Raw genomic sequence first — 17,917 nt, 5'->3', positions numbered from 1 at the left:
TGTATGCAGTGTAAGTGCAGTTTAGAGTTTGTGAGGCATTCCATGCCATCGATAGATCTATGAAAAATGACATGAATACACGTTATGCCGTAAATAAATAGTGGTCCACAAAGGCGTAATAATAACATTTTTTGGCGATTTTTGGGGGTAAACTTAGTCATTTGATTTTTTAAAGCATTGGTTATTAGGTAGGTAGGTAACTATATACATAAACAATTTCTGAATATAAAAAGACATACCAATCGTAAGCAGGTTTTTCCAGTATTGAAGTAGAAAAATAATCATTTTTGCACCTAATCCTGTTTTTCAATGAAATGATCTACTCTGTATTTTATTCAATAAAATCATTATTCAAATAATTAGTGAATTCATAATTAATCGTAATATCTTATTTTCTTCCGTGAAAAAAATAAGGACCTTCCTTCGACCTTCCGTAAGAAGGCAAATATAAAGCGTTTTATAATATTATTTATTCTCAATAAACAAGGGAAAAAAATAATCCTAAAATTCGCTTAAATTTTTTACATTATTTGCGAAAATATCTCTTTGTATTTAACTAGAAAATTATGAATATCAGAGAGGCTCTTTGAAAATACAATTATCCGTAGTTAAGAGAGCGCTACGTTTTCTTATAGCAGCTAATTATATCGCTACGGTAATTATAATAATTGCTTTCAGAAACATATTAAATTAACTCTTTTAAGGGATGTATTTTCTAGAGTGGAAAATGATACCAGACATTTATAAAAACGGCATTTTAACAGTGTTTTGTGTTTAAAATGGTTTGCACTTTTTAGAACGACATTTTTATTATAATTGATGATTTGGGGACTAACATTACTAATTCTATTATTAATATTTAAATTGTTGTAAAATATATTTCACATTAAAATTATGACTTTATATATTACTATACTATTACTATTGAAAACTGTTGAAGATTTTATTATTTCGTTTAGGTAAATTAAATAAATAATAAACCTAAACGAGACCGCTTGCACAACACTATTAGCCTACAAAATATTAAACGGTGATTAACGTGAGTCAGGTACATAAATACAAAATACTGTAGCGTTTAGAAAGCATTCTTACATTATCCGTCACAAATTTCATCGGCCCTAGCCTACGAGAGAATAATGAAAATACTTCCGCAAGTTTTACGAAGAAAATTGTCTATCTTGAAACCATATCTGCCCTACGGCGTTCTAGAGCCATGGGACGATCTAAATCCCCGACTTTACCACGCCGTTCACATTTACTGGCTTAAATTTTATGGCATGTGGTATAACAAATATTCTTTAAATAGCGTTTACTTCTGGCTTCAAATTATTTATACCGCAATTGTGCTGTACCTTGTTTGCCTGATGCCCATGATTGGAGAGGTTGCGTATCTACTAAGACGGCAAGATAACGTCGGAGAAATAGCTGAAGGGTATAACATTTATTTTAAAAATATTTATGTAACATTGAAGTGCTGATGTTTAGTAGTAAAACTTGAGGCGGTATTAAGCTTCTAATTATCCGTCTTTTGAAGAGTTTAATTTGATGAAAACATTTATTTCATTATTACATTTTCAAATATTTGTGATTCATAGGTATTCTTTCTTTATTAGTCACTGAGAATAATAAAAGTGATAGTAGTGTAGTAAAAATCTTAACAGTTGAAACGATACATCGTAGTTAGGAGTAAACAAATACGTGAAAATTATTTAATGAAATCGATTACATTGTGAACTACAATTAATGAAATGAATTCTTATTATTCGCATAAAGAAGAAGCATTTCTTTTTTTACAATAAAATAAATAAGTTGAGCAACTTATTTATTTCTATACAACACGTGCATTAGCAAGTTGTTTATTTAAATTAACTTTAATATAAAATGATTGCAGGTTATATTTATTCCTCAGTGAAATGTACACATATTTTAAGCTAACAGTATTTTGGTTGAATAAGCGGAAAATTTTGAATCTTCTAAAATATTTGAATTGCAAGGAATTCAAGCCAGAAGAGCCGGAGCACCGGGATATTTTACGAAAAAGTATAAAAACAGCCCGCTTTGTAATGACGTCATACTCCACCATGTGTGTTGGAGCCGTTTCAGGTGATATATGCGATATGTTAGTGTGAAGTTGAAAATGATGTAACAAGTCCATAATACTTCACATTTGCATAAATTGGCTTCTCATAAACTAGACACGTTTCATTTTTATTATAGAGCTTCTGACTGTTTTACTTTAGAAATATCTTTTCAAAATACGAATTGTTTGGAATCAAATTAATTCCGAACATTGTGCATTTTAAAAGTAAGTTTTAATTTTTGTCGGAGGAGAGAATACAGAGGTATTTTAAGTATTTATAAAAAAGGTTGATTGATACCATTCTAGTTTAAAATGTAGCGTTTTATTATAATACAAGATTTTTTAAACTAAGTAAGTATATTGTTATTTCAGTTGCTATTATAATGCCGTTAACGGAAAATTTTGACATATTGCCGACGAATGTTGAATACCCATACATAGATGCTACTAAGCCTCCTGCCTACGTATTATTATATATTCATCATGTAAGTATATTTCAATATTTCAAATCACTAAATGTAAAATTAAATGTTAATTCTTTATAAATCTTTAGAGATATTTTGCTAGCAATTATAAAATTTCGAAAAATAAAAACAATATAAAACACAAATCCATGAACAAAACATCAACAGATCTGATTTACTATTTATACATCTACAATATATAATTTACGGTATCTTAATAAATTTTAATTAATTATAAACCCATTTGAAATGTAAGGTAATCTCCTCTATACCATTAAAACCTTAGTACCCCATTGGACCGTGAAGAAAAATCAATTAATGAGACAGATGCAAAACACGTCATGCGCGATCCTGCGAGTGATTAGAGGGTGCGATTCTATACCCGATGAGATACATCTATAGTATTACTAGTGGTCCGCCCCGGCTTCGCCCGTGGTACCTACATGTTTAAACTATCCTATCTCTCAAGTTGGATCGAACTGCACATGGTGTGCGAATTTTATTATAATCGGTTAAGTGGTTTAGGAGTCCATTGAGGACAAACATTGTGACACGAGATTTATATATATTAAGATATCTCTATTTATATACAATTCTCGTTTGTTATCAGACTCCTCCAAAACGGCTGGACCGATTCTCATGAAATTTTGTATGCCTATTTGGATTGATCTGAGAATTGTCAATATTTATTTTTATACCCCCAAGTGACAAGCATACGGCAGAACAGCTGCAACGTTTGCCTGGACATCTATAAGTGTACATATAATAATATAATATGTATAATTATATTGTATAATTTGTTTCAGGTATATTATAAACCAGCGACTTGTATTATTGATGGCGTAATGGACACTATTTTAGCAGCCTTTGTTGCATGTGCGAGTGAGTATTTAATATTTAATCACTAAAATATATTTATTATTAACCATACTCTACTCTAAATTCAGTTTGAAATTTCATTTTAAAAGGTTGTGAATTTTGTTACAATTATTTGAAGTTATATAAAGTTAATTTTTTAGGATTTAAATGCTTACAATTTTTTTTAAAAATCGCAAAGAACAAAAAAACTTTGAACACCAGACTGCTTCTTTTGCCGTACCGTGGCGACACCTGACCAATGGGTCACCCACTATCCCACCTCAGCACTAGAATTTCTTTTAATCTTCATATATACATTAATTATAGTCAAATAGTTTTTTTTGTTACTGGGTTGCTTATTAGTCTTGAAGCAAACCAAGTGACCCAAAGTATAAAAATAAAACTTAATTGTTACTTCTAAAGAAGAGATTTAAAGTCTAAGGTAAAGAATAAGTTTTTTTGATGAAATATCTCTATATATTTGAATTCATTTGCGAAACACGAACCTTTAATAAATTCATAGCTCATAGGTACAGAATTATAACAATTTGTAGCGCATAAGCCCGTTACATAAGTTTATTTGGAACTATTAGAAAATCCAGGTAAGCTGTCGAAGTTTACGTTAGTACATTATACTTTAGAGAGGAGTTAACTTGGGTATTACGTTGTAGCTAATTCAGATAGAATGTACTGGAAATGAGTCACTTTTATCTAGCTAAGCTTTTTTATTTCTTAAATAAATTCCAAGTCTATTCCTGGCGTAATTAGCTAGTACTTTAAAGAATCGATACATTGAAATTAGTTTAGCACGGTACGAGTATTAGAATATTTAAATAGAGAGAAAATCGGCTCTCTTTTAGCATTTGCATATTATTTTGTCGGATAGTTTCCATTTATTACTTAATTCATAACGTTTTATTTTATGACTAAAATTCTCAAGAAGTAATCAATTTCTCTTTGGAAGGCAAAGTGAAAATGAAATGTAACTGTGCCTTTGGCAGAAATTCCGAAATATATAATATATTTTTTACAGCAAGCTTTCATAAAATAAAAAGAAAAAATATTCTTCATTCTGAATTATAATTTTAAATATTAAAAAGTCATCTCGAAGGGCAATATTAATTTTACGTTTTAATATTCCCAAAGAAAAAATATATTTTTTTCAATTAATGATTTCTCTAAACAAAAATATTTTTTCTGTTGCAGTTGGACAAATAAAAATTCTATCGTTCAATCTGCGTAATTTTGATATAATAGCGGAGAGGAAATGCAAAAGAGCAAAGGCGAGGCAGTCGTATAACATCGGACACCACGAGTATTAGAGCGGGAGCACACGATGCGTTGCGGCGCCGCACCGCAAAGATTTCACCGTGTCAGTGGGCACACGAGCGGTGCGGCGCCGTAACGTTTTTATGACGCAGCGGCGTCGTAGCAGCGTTGCACAGCGTGTCCTTCCTTGTGACGCAAAACAACTGAGCGGTGCCGCTCCGACGTCGCACCGCATTCCTTCCTCCCCGCCTCGTCTTGGTGGTTACAAGTCCGGTGCGGCGCCGGAGCGCATCGTGTGACATGCCACAGATATTTCTATGTAAGACGACGTAGCGACACCGCTCCGGCTTCGCACCGCCGCCGCAACGCATCGTGTGCCTTCGCTCTTACACGAAATTGGTTCTCAAGAAGTGCATTATACATTACAACGCTATCATACGGTATTCTATCTTGTCACACTTGTACGACTGCATGCTTTTAAGGTTTTTGAATTTTACAACTGAAACTTATGAATCTCCGGTGTTTCATACAAAACCTGTAGTACTGTTAAAACTACAGTTACTGAAACTATGTATATATTGATATTTTGTTGCATAAAACATCGTGTTTCCTGTTGAAGGGAAGCAAATGCTGAGTTATATTTTTTTCATCATCATCTTTTATCATCATCGGCTTCAAGATGTAATTCATATGTGCTAAACCCAATACTTACATTTTTTATGTATTATCATATCCTTTGTTAATAAATATGAAATTATTTTTGATAGTGAACGCCCCACTGTCTCTAGTATCGTCTTGTTTATATTGTGCCGGAGCACTCTCAGAAATAATAAAAGCAATAAATCAAAATCGCATCAGCTGTTTTTAGCTTTTTCATTAATTACAAAGAATGAACGTTTTCCCCTTTTTATAATATTAGTGCATATCTACTCTAATATTATACACAGACCAGGGGCGTAGCTACCGCCGTATCTGCCGTATCAATTATACGGGGCCCCCGCGCCAAGGGGGGCCCCAAAGTGCGCTTTTTTGAAAAATCTTTACCCTTCCTAAGGGCCCCCAAACAAATTTTTATACGGGGCCCCGCCAAGGCACGCTACGCTTCTGACACAGACAGACCTCCTTATAAAATTGAACTCATTAGTTCAATACAATGAATGTGTTAAGTGAATTTGTTTATAATTCATAATACGCGATTATACATCAAAGTCCATAATAAGGCTTTAATAACAAACAAATCACGTCTATTTCAGATACGTATCAATGATCGAGAGCGCCTTTAGCCTCGCTTCGGCACTACAATTCATGTTGAGTGTTATGGTTCTTTGTTTAGTTGGAGTTCGATTTTTATCGGTAATAATGATTTGCACATACAATGTTTGTACTATTTTTGTAATATGAAATAGTGTTATATCCTTAGTTTGAATTTCAAAAGTGTAGACCGGTTGTTGTTGTATAATAATATTTAAAGTCGGTTACGTAATAATTTTATTGAAGCTATAGATTTATTTTTATTTCTTTATTCATTAAGTACCTTTTATATTTATTTTTTAAATAACTTGTATTTAAGATTTAATAATTTCTCAATTAAAACGTTGCAGTTTAACAACTTTTGCACTGATAATTTTTGTCTTTTACAAAGAAAATTGAATGATTTCCCAATGTAAATAAATAGGTCGTAGGTACCTATTCGATCTCAACAAATTTAAGCTACTGAATTCAATTTATTATATCTATTTATTGAAAATCAAAGTACCGTTAATATTGTATATTAATTTTAATATCCCAGAATGCATATCAACTAGCGGAGGTTATTATTAGGTTATATGTATATATTATAATATAATCAATATAAATAAACAGTGTTATTATTGAGCCATTTAATACGATTTGTGGTTTATGGTTATATTATTAGTCCATATTATACCGATTAATACTTCAAATAATATTCCACTGTCAGTATTAATTTACAAAACACAAATTAGAATTCTTTTTGCTTTCGTGACCACTTTAACAAGGGATGGTAGGTACAATATATATTATTATATAGTATTGGACAGAAAATTCCTTCTAAATTTTGTTTTCGAAGTAAATAATTTATCTTGTAAAATGGATTAATATAAAAACCCTCAAACTGAACCTTAAATTTCATATTTTTATTTTGTGCCAGCTTCATTATTTACGATAACGCTGTGCCAACAATGCCCCAGAACGTAATATCAAGCTATTTTTCTTTTTTAGATCGAAAACCCGAGAAGTCACCCCATACAAATCATTTGGATGGCAATTTACCTGACTTGTATGTTAATAGAAATATTCATTCTGTGCTGGTTCGGGAACGAGCTCATTTTGAAGGTAACACGTTTTACCCATTTAATATTTACTTAGTTGTGGCGTTTTTACGGTAATGTATTTCAATTTTACTGGATTACAGTAAGCAAAAAATTGTGTTACATATTACATTAATATTATAGGCTTTGTCAACTAATGTTGATATATAAATTACATTAATAGGAGCTAGTTAATACGCTTGGCTGCGCCTGCGTGGTCAAATAAAATCCACTGGGAATGTGATGTTTCACTGCTGTAAAGTGTAACAAAAATTAAACAAAATAACACACTTTCACTTAGTAACGATGAATATCAAATTCAAGAAGATGATGTGTGTATTCTAACACTTTAAGCTTAATTAATAAACCGATTTTAAATATACGCCTAACTCTGGTAAACGCCTAAACGAGCCGTCTCGAAATCTTGGCATAAAGCTGAATGTAAAATGGTATATGTACTTGTAACCGGAACGTAATTTTGTAGGATATTCTACCACCGCGATAAGTGCGCCTAACTCACCTCTTCTAGCACTAAGGCTTGTAGCGTGTGGAACATTCTAACAAGGTTGACTTATTATAAGTACAATTCACGCAATTACCAAGACCTTTATACGATTGTAATAAAAAAGTTATTTTGGTGCCTCATACGGAGAACTAATATAGTTGATGAAATTTTTACGTTTTCTCATGCCTGCTTTCAATCTTTTGACATGTTTTGGGTATATAATAAGATGTTATGAAATGAATGGGATGTTATTGGAGATATTTTGTGTGGGACAAGTTTTGATATTTAAATTGTATTTCGTTATACCTAGGGTTCATTCGATTGACGACAGTCATCTCGTCTCTTATTTAGCGCAAGCTTTAGGTTTTAAAATTAGGAAAAGGTATATAACAATGTGCAAAGATTTCTATTATATACTTGAACATATAAAATAAACATAATATACAGTTTTAATTAACTAAATAATAACTTTGTTTTCAGAGCTTAGAGCTTCGTCAAGCAGCGTACGATGGGCCGTGGATGATTTTGGAGCCAAAGACAAGAATGCTCATTATTGTTTTCATAGAACGGTGCAACCGACCTTTGAGGGTCACTGCAGGGAAAATATTCACGTTGTCACTTGATACTTACACAAATGTAAGTATATTGTTTATAAAACTTGGTATTAATTGGATATTAATTTAAATAAAAAATCCTCATAAACAACGAGTGACAATGTTTGGATATTAAGAAAGTTTTGCATGTGAGTTGCGGACATGGATATAAAAAGAAAAGATAATACAATTTTTGTAATTTTGACTTTAATTAGGAAACATGAACAAAATTCAAAAGAAATCATTTCTGTTTCAGCTGATAAATTGGTCGTATAAGGCATTTGCAGTGATGAGAAATATGAAGAAATAGAAATCCGTCATTTCACTTATTTATTTTTAGTATCTTATTTATTTCTTAGTAAATCTGTTTATTACAGGGAAATTGAATACTTATCTCATTCCCTAAATATTGATTATAAATATTGTTATCTATGCTTATTGAAACAATAAATTCTAGCTTGCTGTTTATAAACATTCACAAACCTAAATTCAATACTTTGCCAGCCTACAGCCGACTTTCTAGCATGAAGAAGTAGCAAATATCGCAAACTATTGTTAATAAAAGTTATAGAATCACGTTTCTTACTTTTTGTAAAGTTATTTTAGGCTTCAAATTATTAACAGGTATGAAGGCTACTACGGGGCCAACCGAGAATAAATTTTATTTATCAAAACATACACACCGTAAAATTTTCATAGAAATCTGAATAATAAAGTCAATGCAATGAAATGGTAAATCCAATGACCCAAATTATTTAAAACAGCGACTTTTACACGAGTCTTAATTACTTCAGGGAAATCGGAAAACAATAAGATTATTGAGAAATCATTGGGTCATTAACAACTTTTGAATGAAAAAGCACTGATATTATTGTAAAATATTGTATTGAAACGAGCACTTAATTTAGTTTTGGCATAATAAATAGATAATAATATTGTGTATCTGTGTCAAACAGCTGCTTGAGTTGGGAGTGCGGTTGTTGAATACCTTAGTATTCTGTTCGCTGAAATATTTTAAGTTCATCGTAGTAGTGGTTGCCCTTGATTTTTTTCAGGGTGCCACAACTAAAAAATAACGCTGTATCTTTTCATAATACAGGGTGGTTTTGACGTTAATGTAAAACAACTCAGGCCTAAGTCTACCCGTTATCAATCTCACTGAAAGAGATTGAAAGGTCCAGTAAAAGTATGCAAAAAATGTGTTTTGAAAGCTTTATAAAATCTTTAATCTTGAAATGAAAACTCAAGGAAATGCTTTGTAACGTTTTTTTAACTTCATTTAAATGGATTTATATTTTTCTAATTATGTAAAACACAATTAGGTAAATATGGAAAACTTTTATATGTTAAAAAAATATTTACGAAAGAATCCTTTGATAGGTTAACCATTTCTTGAAAGGAAGTTTCTTTATACACGAGAAACAGTTAATACATGTGTGGCCGGTTGATTACAAAGGTGCACGTTACCGGCCTGCAGAGAACAGTACTCACAAAGAGGAGGTACTTCTCGAGCGCCGTGAGCCTCCCCTACAGATAAACTTTCAAGCGGAGTCGTGTATTTAGCTGTGAGCAGAAATGTAACGAGTAAACACAATTTCTTAACAAAGCTCGAGCAAGCGTTTCAGCGCTCTCGTCTTTTACTGAACGTTAAAATTCTTTCAATTTCCAACTTTTGTCAGTTCAAGTCGCTTCCGTAAATAGGAACATCACTAGTTTGCTCTACTATTGAACACGATTGAGATCATGATTATTGATTAGGATGGAGGTCATGATTTTTGCTTTATCGTATGTGTTTTTTTTATTTCAATGATGTACTAACAAAAACTTTTTGTCAGTGTAGACTGAGGTCTATTAACTGCTTAATAATAATACTTCATTTCGAAATAATGTATATAAAGGTGTCATTCTACAATATCGTAGGTGACCTATATATTGTATTTACATATTACAAGTATAAGTACATCTAAGTATCATAATTAATAACGATCACCATCACTGAAAATATCAGACGTATCAATGATATCTTATTTTGATTCAACGTCCACAGAGTTAATAAAAAAGAGACGATTGCTAAGCCGCATCTCTTTATAGGGTCGCCGCTGAAGCGCGGGTGTGTCGGGCCCATAGAAATCTAAATAACAAGACACTAGAAGTCGTAAGCGCGCGTGACCTTGTCGCCACTCAGGTGACTTTCATATCACCAGTGTGTTCGTCACAGTTCAGTTGCTATGGAGACGTATGTGTGTAAACATGGTATGTTTCAGCATTTCCCATTGCGGAAATTCTTCCACAAGTTATAATTATACTAATAAAGGAATAATATTTCATCGGTAAATATTTTTTTTTTTAAATAATGCCGTTTTTCCTTAAAATTATAGAATATTTACAAGTATTACGAGTGTCACCATAGTAATCGAAATAACAATGAATGACACAGTTTCAACCTTATTGGAGCAAAAAGAAACAAAACGTCTCATATACTTAGGGATATTATTCTAAAATAAACCGTAAATTCGTGCGTTAGGATACATATTAAAAAGCTTAATTTAATATTTAAGTTAGTTTTCACTAAAATCAAGTTGTCCAATAAAAGGCATAGTTTACTTGTGTGTATTGTTTAGCTATCGGTTTAAATGTGTTGATTTTGGCGACAGCGGTTTTCATACGAATTATGACATTATAGCACTTCTACGTGTCTTGTTATTTAGATTTCTATGGTCGGGCCAATAACTTTTATTTCGAAGCATTGTCTTGGCCGCGCGCCACACTGTTTGCGCTTTATTGAGTCGGGCTAACTTCGTTGCGTTTTAAGGTGTCCGGAATTGCATTTTAAAGTTTCCCCTCATTTTCTATTTGTCTTTCAGACGTCTGGACTTTTTCAATTTAATTGCAAGTTAACAAACAAACTGCTAAGTAAATAAGGAACGGAGTTTAGTTACCCTTTAGTAATTTTAAGCAGCTTTTTCTTGGGAATGAAATCTTATATACTGTTCAATAAGTTGTTTCCATTGAGATTTTGTACCCATTATAACAAAAAGAAATGTTTTGAACGAAATTTTTAATCTGCGTTTGCGTTTTGTTTCTTTTATAATTTATATTGCGTTTGTATAAACAAACACTTTATGTGTTACTAAGGGAAAAGAAAGGTCTGCAATAAAATTTTTATCATTCAATACTGAAACACGGAATTTCAATAAAAATCGAAAAGTATGTATCGGACGCTCCAATGGCTGCGGTTAATATTGACACCCATTTGCATAGAAATGTAACCTATTGACTTTCCTTCAGATATTGTGTGCGTAAATGTTTTACATTTGGATTCATTTCAATTTTTTTCTGTTCCTTATTTAAATGGTATTACCGCAACAAAAAAAAAAAAAAACAAATATGGCTTTAATTTACCATTTATAATAATATACACAAATATGTTATTTCGAATTAAATTCATAGCTACGCTTATATTCATAAAATAGTCAACCATTCGCGTCTTAATAAAAGCTTGTCCTTTTGGGGCATTAGGTAGAGCGTAAAAAGGGGCAACCTTAACTCATTTCAATAAAATTAAAAGAAATGTACTAACTCGAAGAAGAATTTGTACATTTCACATATTTCTAGAATATAATATCCAATGTTAACCATTCAAACTATTTGTAGCTGTGCTACAACAAGTTCTACAGAAGGCGTAGCCAGTTGCTACGTGTGCTACGAAATTCGTAGCCGTTAGGCGCGGGACATATACAAGCGGCGCGGCGCGCATCGGGCGCGCTGTTGGCGTCCGAAAATGATATTTATATAGAGTGGTTAAATGCATTTTCTTCATGCATAATTTAGTAAAATTATGTTTTTTGTGCTAAAAGAGATTAACATTAATTTGAAAGTAACGATTTTGTTTTGATAATTCCTTGTAAGTAAATAGCGAGGATAACCCCACGATTGCAAATATATCTTTGTTGGAAATGTTGGAATTTACTTGGAAAATTTTATAGTACTTTTAAAGTAATTTTAAAGTAGTACTGGTGTAATGACGGAAAAAAAGAAGGTTAAAATAACACAAAATTTATATTGTACTAGCGGTCCGCCCCGGCTTCGCCCGTGGTACATATTTAGCAATAAAAGGTAGCCTATGTTCTTTCTCAGGGTCTAAAGATTATCTGTGCCAAATTTCATCAAAATCGGTCCAGTACCTAGTTTATGCGTGAAAACCATACATACATACATACATACATACATACATACAAACCTTTCCTCTTTATAATATTAGTATAGATAAAATATGGTTTTCAAACACAGGTTTACATTTAAACCATATAAATCTTATCATTAAAATCTCAGTTCAAAATTATTTACAGTACTGATCATTCCACAATATTATTACAATTACAAATAAATAAAAAACACAATCAAAATCAGGATTATCTTTATTTCTGACATTGTAAATACATGGGAACTTTCATTATGCTCTTCTTCATTTTCACTTTCCCTACTGCCATCACCTGTGTAAATCATTTCATCGATTAATTCAATTCACCTTTAAAAACAAAACGAAGAAGGGTATGTAATAGCAGCTCTATATAATTCCACACAGAGAGAACACATTTTTGACTGACAGGCTACCGTCTCCTACCACCCGATTTGTTTTTGATTGTGTATGACCGTGAATTGACCTCTATTTGGATGCGATGGGGGAAGCGCGCCTGCGGTACGCCTGCGGTACGCCCGCGGCGCAACCGTGGCGTGCCGCCTCGTCGCCTTTCCAAAATTCTTTCATACAAAATGTATAAGAAGGACGTGGTGCAAAACAGATTCAAGAGGTGCGCTTATGGCACGCCCGCGCCCGCGCCGCTTGTGTTTGACCCGCGCCTTAATTATCATGTAGGTGTAAACCGTCAACAACAACACGTGTGGTGGTTACCGTGTAATTATAATGTAGAGAGCGATGGTTGTGAGTGAACGCCTCCCCGCCATTAGAGCTGGCCGACAAGCGTCACTGACTAATTACATAAGATTGATGGAGGCATCGCGCTTACATTTCGCCGTTGACGCCCTTAGAATGCGCCACTTTTTGTGCCACTTGAAACGTTAAAATCTTTTATCTTCTTTTTGAGTGGTAATTCAAAACGAGAGTTACCGAGTAGTTAGTGCCGATAAAAATAAACCTTGTATAAGTATAAATATTGTACATTTAAATTAATATAATATAATTTTTATTAAAGGAATTAATAATATGCTTTTATATATATATTTAATACCTAAAAATGATTATATGTTTTTTATATTAAAATGATTCCACGTAATTGATATAATCTTATTTCAAACTAGCTTTCCGCCCGCGGCTTCGCCCGCGTTCTCAAAGAAAAACCCGCATAGTTCCCGCTCCCGTGGGATTTCCGGGATAAAAGCTATGCTATGTGTTTATCCAAGTTACCCTCTATATGTGTGCTAAAATTCATGCAAATACATCCAAGGAATAAAAAGTTTCATACAAACTGCTATCCCCTATTTTACCCCTTTAGGGGATGAATTTTCTAAAATCCTTTCTTAGGGGACGCCTACGTTATGACATCTACCTGCATGCCAAATTTCAGCCCGATACGTCCAGCGGTTTGGGCTGTGCGTTGATAGATCACTATATCAATCACCTTTGAGTTTTATATCTTATCTTATCTTATATATAGAATTCTCGTGTCACAATGTTAGTCTGCATACTCCTCCGAAACGGGTGGACCGATTCTCATGAAATTTTCTGTGCATATCGGGTAAGTCTGAGAATCGGCCAACATCTATTTTTCATATGTACCACGGGCGAAGCCGGGGCGGACCGCTAGTAATATATAGATTAATATTTGGAGATATGTCTAGTCAATTTATAATATTATCAATTATATATAATGGCAAAAATGAACTGTATAATAAAAGCTGATATGCAAGAACGATAAAAAAATAATAAACTTTTATTAAAACGCTATAAAAATAATAAAAAAGTTGACACAAGGGTGCTGCCACGATGCTGAGTATTAAAGAGTTTTTAACGAGCAGAATACTAAGATATTCAACGCCGGGGTCACATGAAGTTCAGTTAAACTTACTGTGTAATACCGACAGTTACTTTTAATGTATAAATTGTTCTATCGTTATTATTAACATCTTACTAAATTAAAATCCGGCATCTTAATAGATAATTATAAGATCAAAGCCTCTTCAAGGCTACTGTGGTAATGACAAGGATATACAATGAAGGCCTGATGAACTTTCAAAAAGATGTTAATAAAAAAAATGGATTTTAACAATGTTTACATGTCTTACTTATAATGAAAAAAAGGTATAACTAATACGGACTAATGAAAATGCGACAAATTTTTCATATATCTACCATAAGTTGTTTTCCTGTTAATATGGATCGTACAGTGCATATTAGATCGTACGCTGTAGGTTTTGAATTGTAAAATAAGAATATTAAATAATTAATTAAATAATTGGAAAAATGCAAAAAATTATTATATGTAAATTTATTGTCTGTTACCTGAATTAAATATAATAAAAAAAAAAACATTTAAATTTATTATCTCAAGTTTCATGGCTACTGTTAGCTGTTTTGTTAACATTAATTGCTTGTATTTACAAATACAGTACACAGAAACTAAAAGTCGTTAAATATTTTTTGTCTCGATGAATGTTTTGTGAAATTCGTTTTGAGCACGAACTCAATTTCAAACAAAGTTAAATTCAATTGGTCAAAATTTAAAAACAGACTAAAAATTTAAGAGACTTAAATGAAAGTAAGCAAGGCCGTCGTATTTTGGAACAGGGAAAGTTATGCCCTGCGAGAATCTATTTCAAAACTGGAAAAAACGAATACTTAGCTTACTTATGGGCTACCTAAATTGTAAATATATATTTACTTCTACTAATAAATCTCTTGTTTTACAATCATATTTAGCTTCTTTGCCTTTCTCATCGTGGTTGCAGAGATCACTGCATAGAAATAAGGCCGCCCTTTGTGCTTTTTTTATTATTGTAACCTTTATGTATATTTTGTTTCTCGCACAATAAAGTGTTAAATAAATAAATAATTATAATTGCTTTCAATTGAAATTTTATTTGGGTGATATAATGTCTAGATGGAAATATATCTTACTTTTTGATATGTTTTTAAAGTTTAAGATTTATGTTATAACTCAATATTTGCGTAAGCCAATTCAAGTCAAGTTGATATAATTTGATATACCTCTTTATAATATTATGTAAGCCACGAAACTACAATTCAGTTCTGTACAATAGTTTCATATTATTATGACTCGCTGCGATTCGCTATGAATTCAACAAGCACATAATAGTTGTCTAGTGCATGTAAAATCCTAGTTTAGAGAAGATTTAGAAGCAGTAATATGCACGACACTGAAATACCGTAATATTTAGGTAATACGCTTGCAAATGACGTCGAGGCAATGCCACAAATTGTGTTGTCGTAGTTAGCTCGTGAGTGTGGCAAGGCAGCAATCTCTTAACATTGTTAGATTGTTCATTTATAATTATTAGAAAATTATTTGAATTGCGACGCGGACGTTTTATTAAATTTATGTCAGTCTATCTATTTATATCTTTCGTATCCTCAACAACTTTGACAAACATTTAAGTAAAGTAATCACGTATTTAATTTCAATTTGCGAATGTTTTGTTACAAACTTGCTTCATCTTACAAGTCATAAATATGGGTGGGTAATAATGAAAATTTAAAATAAAGGCAAAACAAACAAGTGTTGTTTTATAAAATCGTAGCAATACAATAATGTTATCCTCAGCGTGGTGAAGCGGTATTTGTATCGTGTTCAAAGCAAACCTATACGAGTATCGTAACAGTTGTTCCCGACGTTTGCTTAACTTCACCGTTGTTGCGTTGACTGTGATAAATTTCTCGTTGGCGGAGTTCTTTGTCAGGGAATATTGAAAAAAATCGCCGCTTTAAGCATTGTTAGCTGCGACTGCGAGTTTGACGGATCGTGGTACTAACTACAGTTAATCATAAAAGGGTGCCCCTGTCTGTCGCTTTTTACAATCCGATCAGTATTTAGGGGTCTATAAGATTCCTGTTTATTTTTTCTGTTGGCTAGGAAGTAATTTCATTTTGTATGCTTCTGGGCAAACAGAAAAAATAATTATATTTTCTACCATATTTTCTAATGGCGAAGTTCCTATAGACATATTTACACAGAATTACATGCAAATGGCGGAAATTCTCCATACGTAGTGACCAATTTTATTAAATACAAGCTGCGCTCCACGGTTTCACCCGAGTGGCTCCGTTCCTGTTGGTCTTAGCGTGATGATATATATATAGCTAATAATATAGCCTTCCTGAGCTATCTAACACCGAACGAATTTTTCAAATCGGACCAGTAGTTCCTGAGCGCGTTCAAACAAACAAACTCTAGCTTTATAATATTAGTATATGAAGATTTAAATTTAATACATCCCAATATGCTTAAAATATCGTTTTAAATCACTGAGATAAAATTATGTGAATATAATCAGACTTTGTTTGTATCGAGATTTTTATTCCAGTATTACATGGGCAGGGTCGCGGGCCTTAGACAATATTGTTATAACATTACAATAAAAGGTTATCAAAGGGTGTTAGCAAACATTGTTACAAGAATACATTCTATTTAGGAACATTCACTGAAATCCGTTCGAAGTAAGAAATACAGAATCTAAACCTTATTTTGTTAATCTGAATTCGCTTACGGACTGGCAAGTGGGCCATGAATTTAGATTTCTGTTCTCGTTATATTATTATGACTAATATAATTTCCAATTTGTCATATCCCTGCGGGCTGTGGCAGTGAATTGTAAATATTTAGAAAGCCTTTTGTTCCATAAACCGACCACAACAAGAGAACGGTACAAATCAGATGAACGCAGGAAGCGGTTCCAATTCTAAGGGGGAAATTCCGGTGAAAATATCTTTGAAATAAATGTAAATAAATAGGGATTTCGAGATTAAAAGCGGTACAGTGATATATTGAGGATTCTTGCAACCCTTGGGCGCCGGCCGCTTTGCTTCGAAACATTATACACAAATATTATACAGCGTTTATTTATTTTCACAGTAAATTCTAAAGCTGTTTCAATTTCTGAAGAACTTTATTGTACTTGTACTTGTTTTGTTTGTTATTTTAGATGTAATATGTTTTTTTGTTTGATTAAATAAGGCTTTTCATGTGATTGCTCTTATTATAGCTCATGTAGAATAGTTATAGTGGGAGATTTTTTTTTGTTTAAGCGACAACTTATTAGATACTGTTGTCGTCCAAAAGTTCAGTGCAGTTCAGTGCTTTAGTTCAATAGTATATAATCATGAAATTATTATCAATTTCTAATATTATAAAATATAATTAAATTTTATGAAGCGTAGCGATCAAGTATTCATTTGTCAAGATAAATCGTTTCTCTTCGAGCGCATCTGCTGCCAATTCAATTTCCCGTACTTTATTGAGAAATTAAAAAGTTTTCATTAATTAGAAAGTTCACAGAATCTACATAATAAATAGTAGGTCGATGCACGACAAAGTTTAAGATAGAAATATTTTGTTCGCGATTAAATAGAATTTTAAGTGGGAAGTCGGGATTCTGTCTTAATGGAAAAGTTGCGGCAACTTGGCGATCCGAGAAGAAAATTTGTAAGAAGATTGTTGAAGATTTGATACATTGAAATGGATAAAGACTTTGTTTTAGTCGCCATTAAAACTATCAGGATGTTTTCGTTGACGTTTTAAATAATTTACTTTTCTTTATATCTAAGTGAATGTAACTGTATGTTG

At 32.4% G+C, this 17,917-nt stretch overlaps 1 protein-coding gene across 1 annotated transcript; it reads left to right on the top strand.

The window, feature by feature from the left end:
• Positions 1-1,136: 1,136 nt before the first annotated feature.
• LOC149479936 (odorant receptor 46a-like) lies at positions 1,137-8,462 on the top strand. The gene is made up of 10 exons (XM_089707609.1): positions 1,137-1,432; positions 1,892-2,103; positions 2,453-2,565; positions 3,351-3,426; positions 4,609-4,717; positions 5,055-5,111; positions 5,925-6,024; positions 6,913-7,026; positions 7,987-8,142; positions 8,356-8,462. Exons 1-10 carry the CDS (start codon positions 1,137-1,139, stop codon positions 8,407-8,409), a joined length of 1,287 nt encoding a protein of 428 aa, XP_089563735.1. The 3' UTR covers positions 8,410-8,462.
• Positions 8,463-17,917: the final 9,455 nt, after the last annotated feature.

This window comes from Colias philodice, chromosome 19 (genome assembly GCF_061535455.1).
Source record: "Colias philodice isolate Cphi_HAF_F1 chromosome 19, ilColPhil1 Martin Lab GWU primary, whole genome shotgun sequence".
NCBI lineage: Eukaryota > Metazoa > Arthropoda > Insecta > Lepidoptera > Pieridae > Colias > Colias philodice.
Note: the sequence above shows the minus strand (reverse complement) of the source record. Positions and strands in the feature narration are given on the sequence as shown.

Bases quoted from the DNA above. Each gene is read 5' to 3' on its own strand.
- LOC149479936 (XM_089707609.1), top strand. From the start codon at position 1,137: ATGAAAATACTTCCGCAAGTTTTACGAAGAAAATTGTCTATCTTGAAA. The intron at 2,104-2,452 runs GTGATATATGCG...TTGTTATTTCAG, and splicing joins GTGTGTTGGAGCCGTTTCAG to TTGCTATTATAATGCCGTTA. The intron at 8,143-8,355 runs GTAAGTATATTG...TTTCTGTTTCAG, and splicing joins CACTTGATACTTACACAAAT to CTGATAAATTGGTCGTATAA.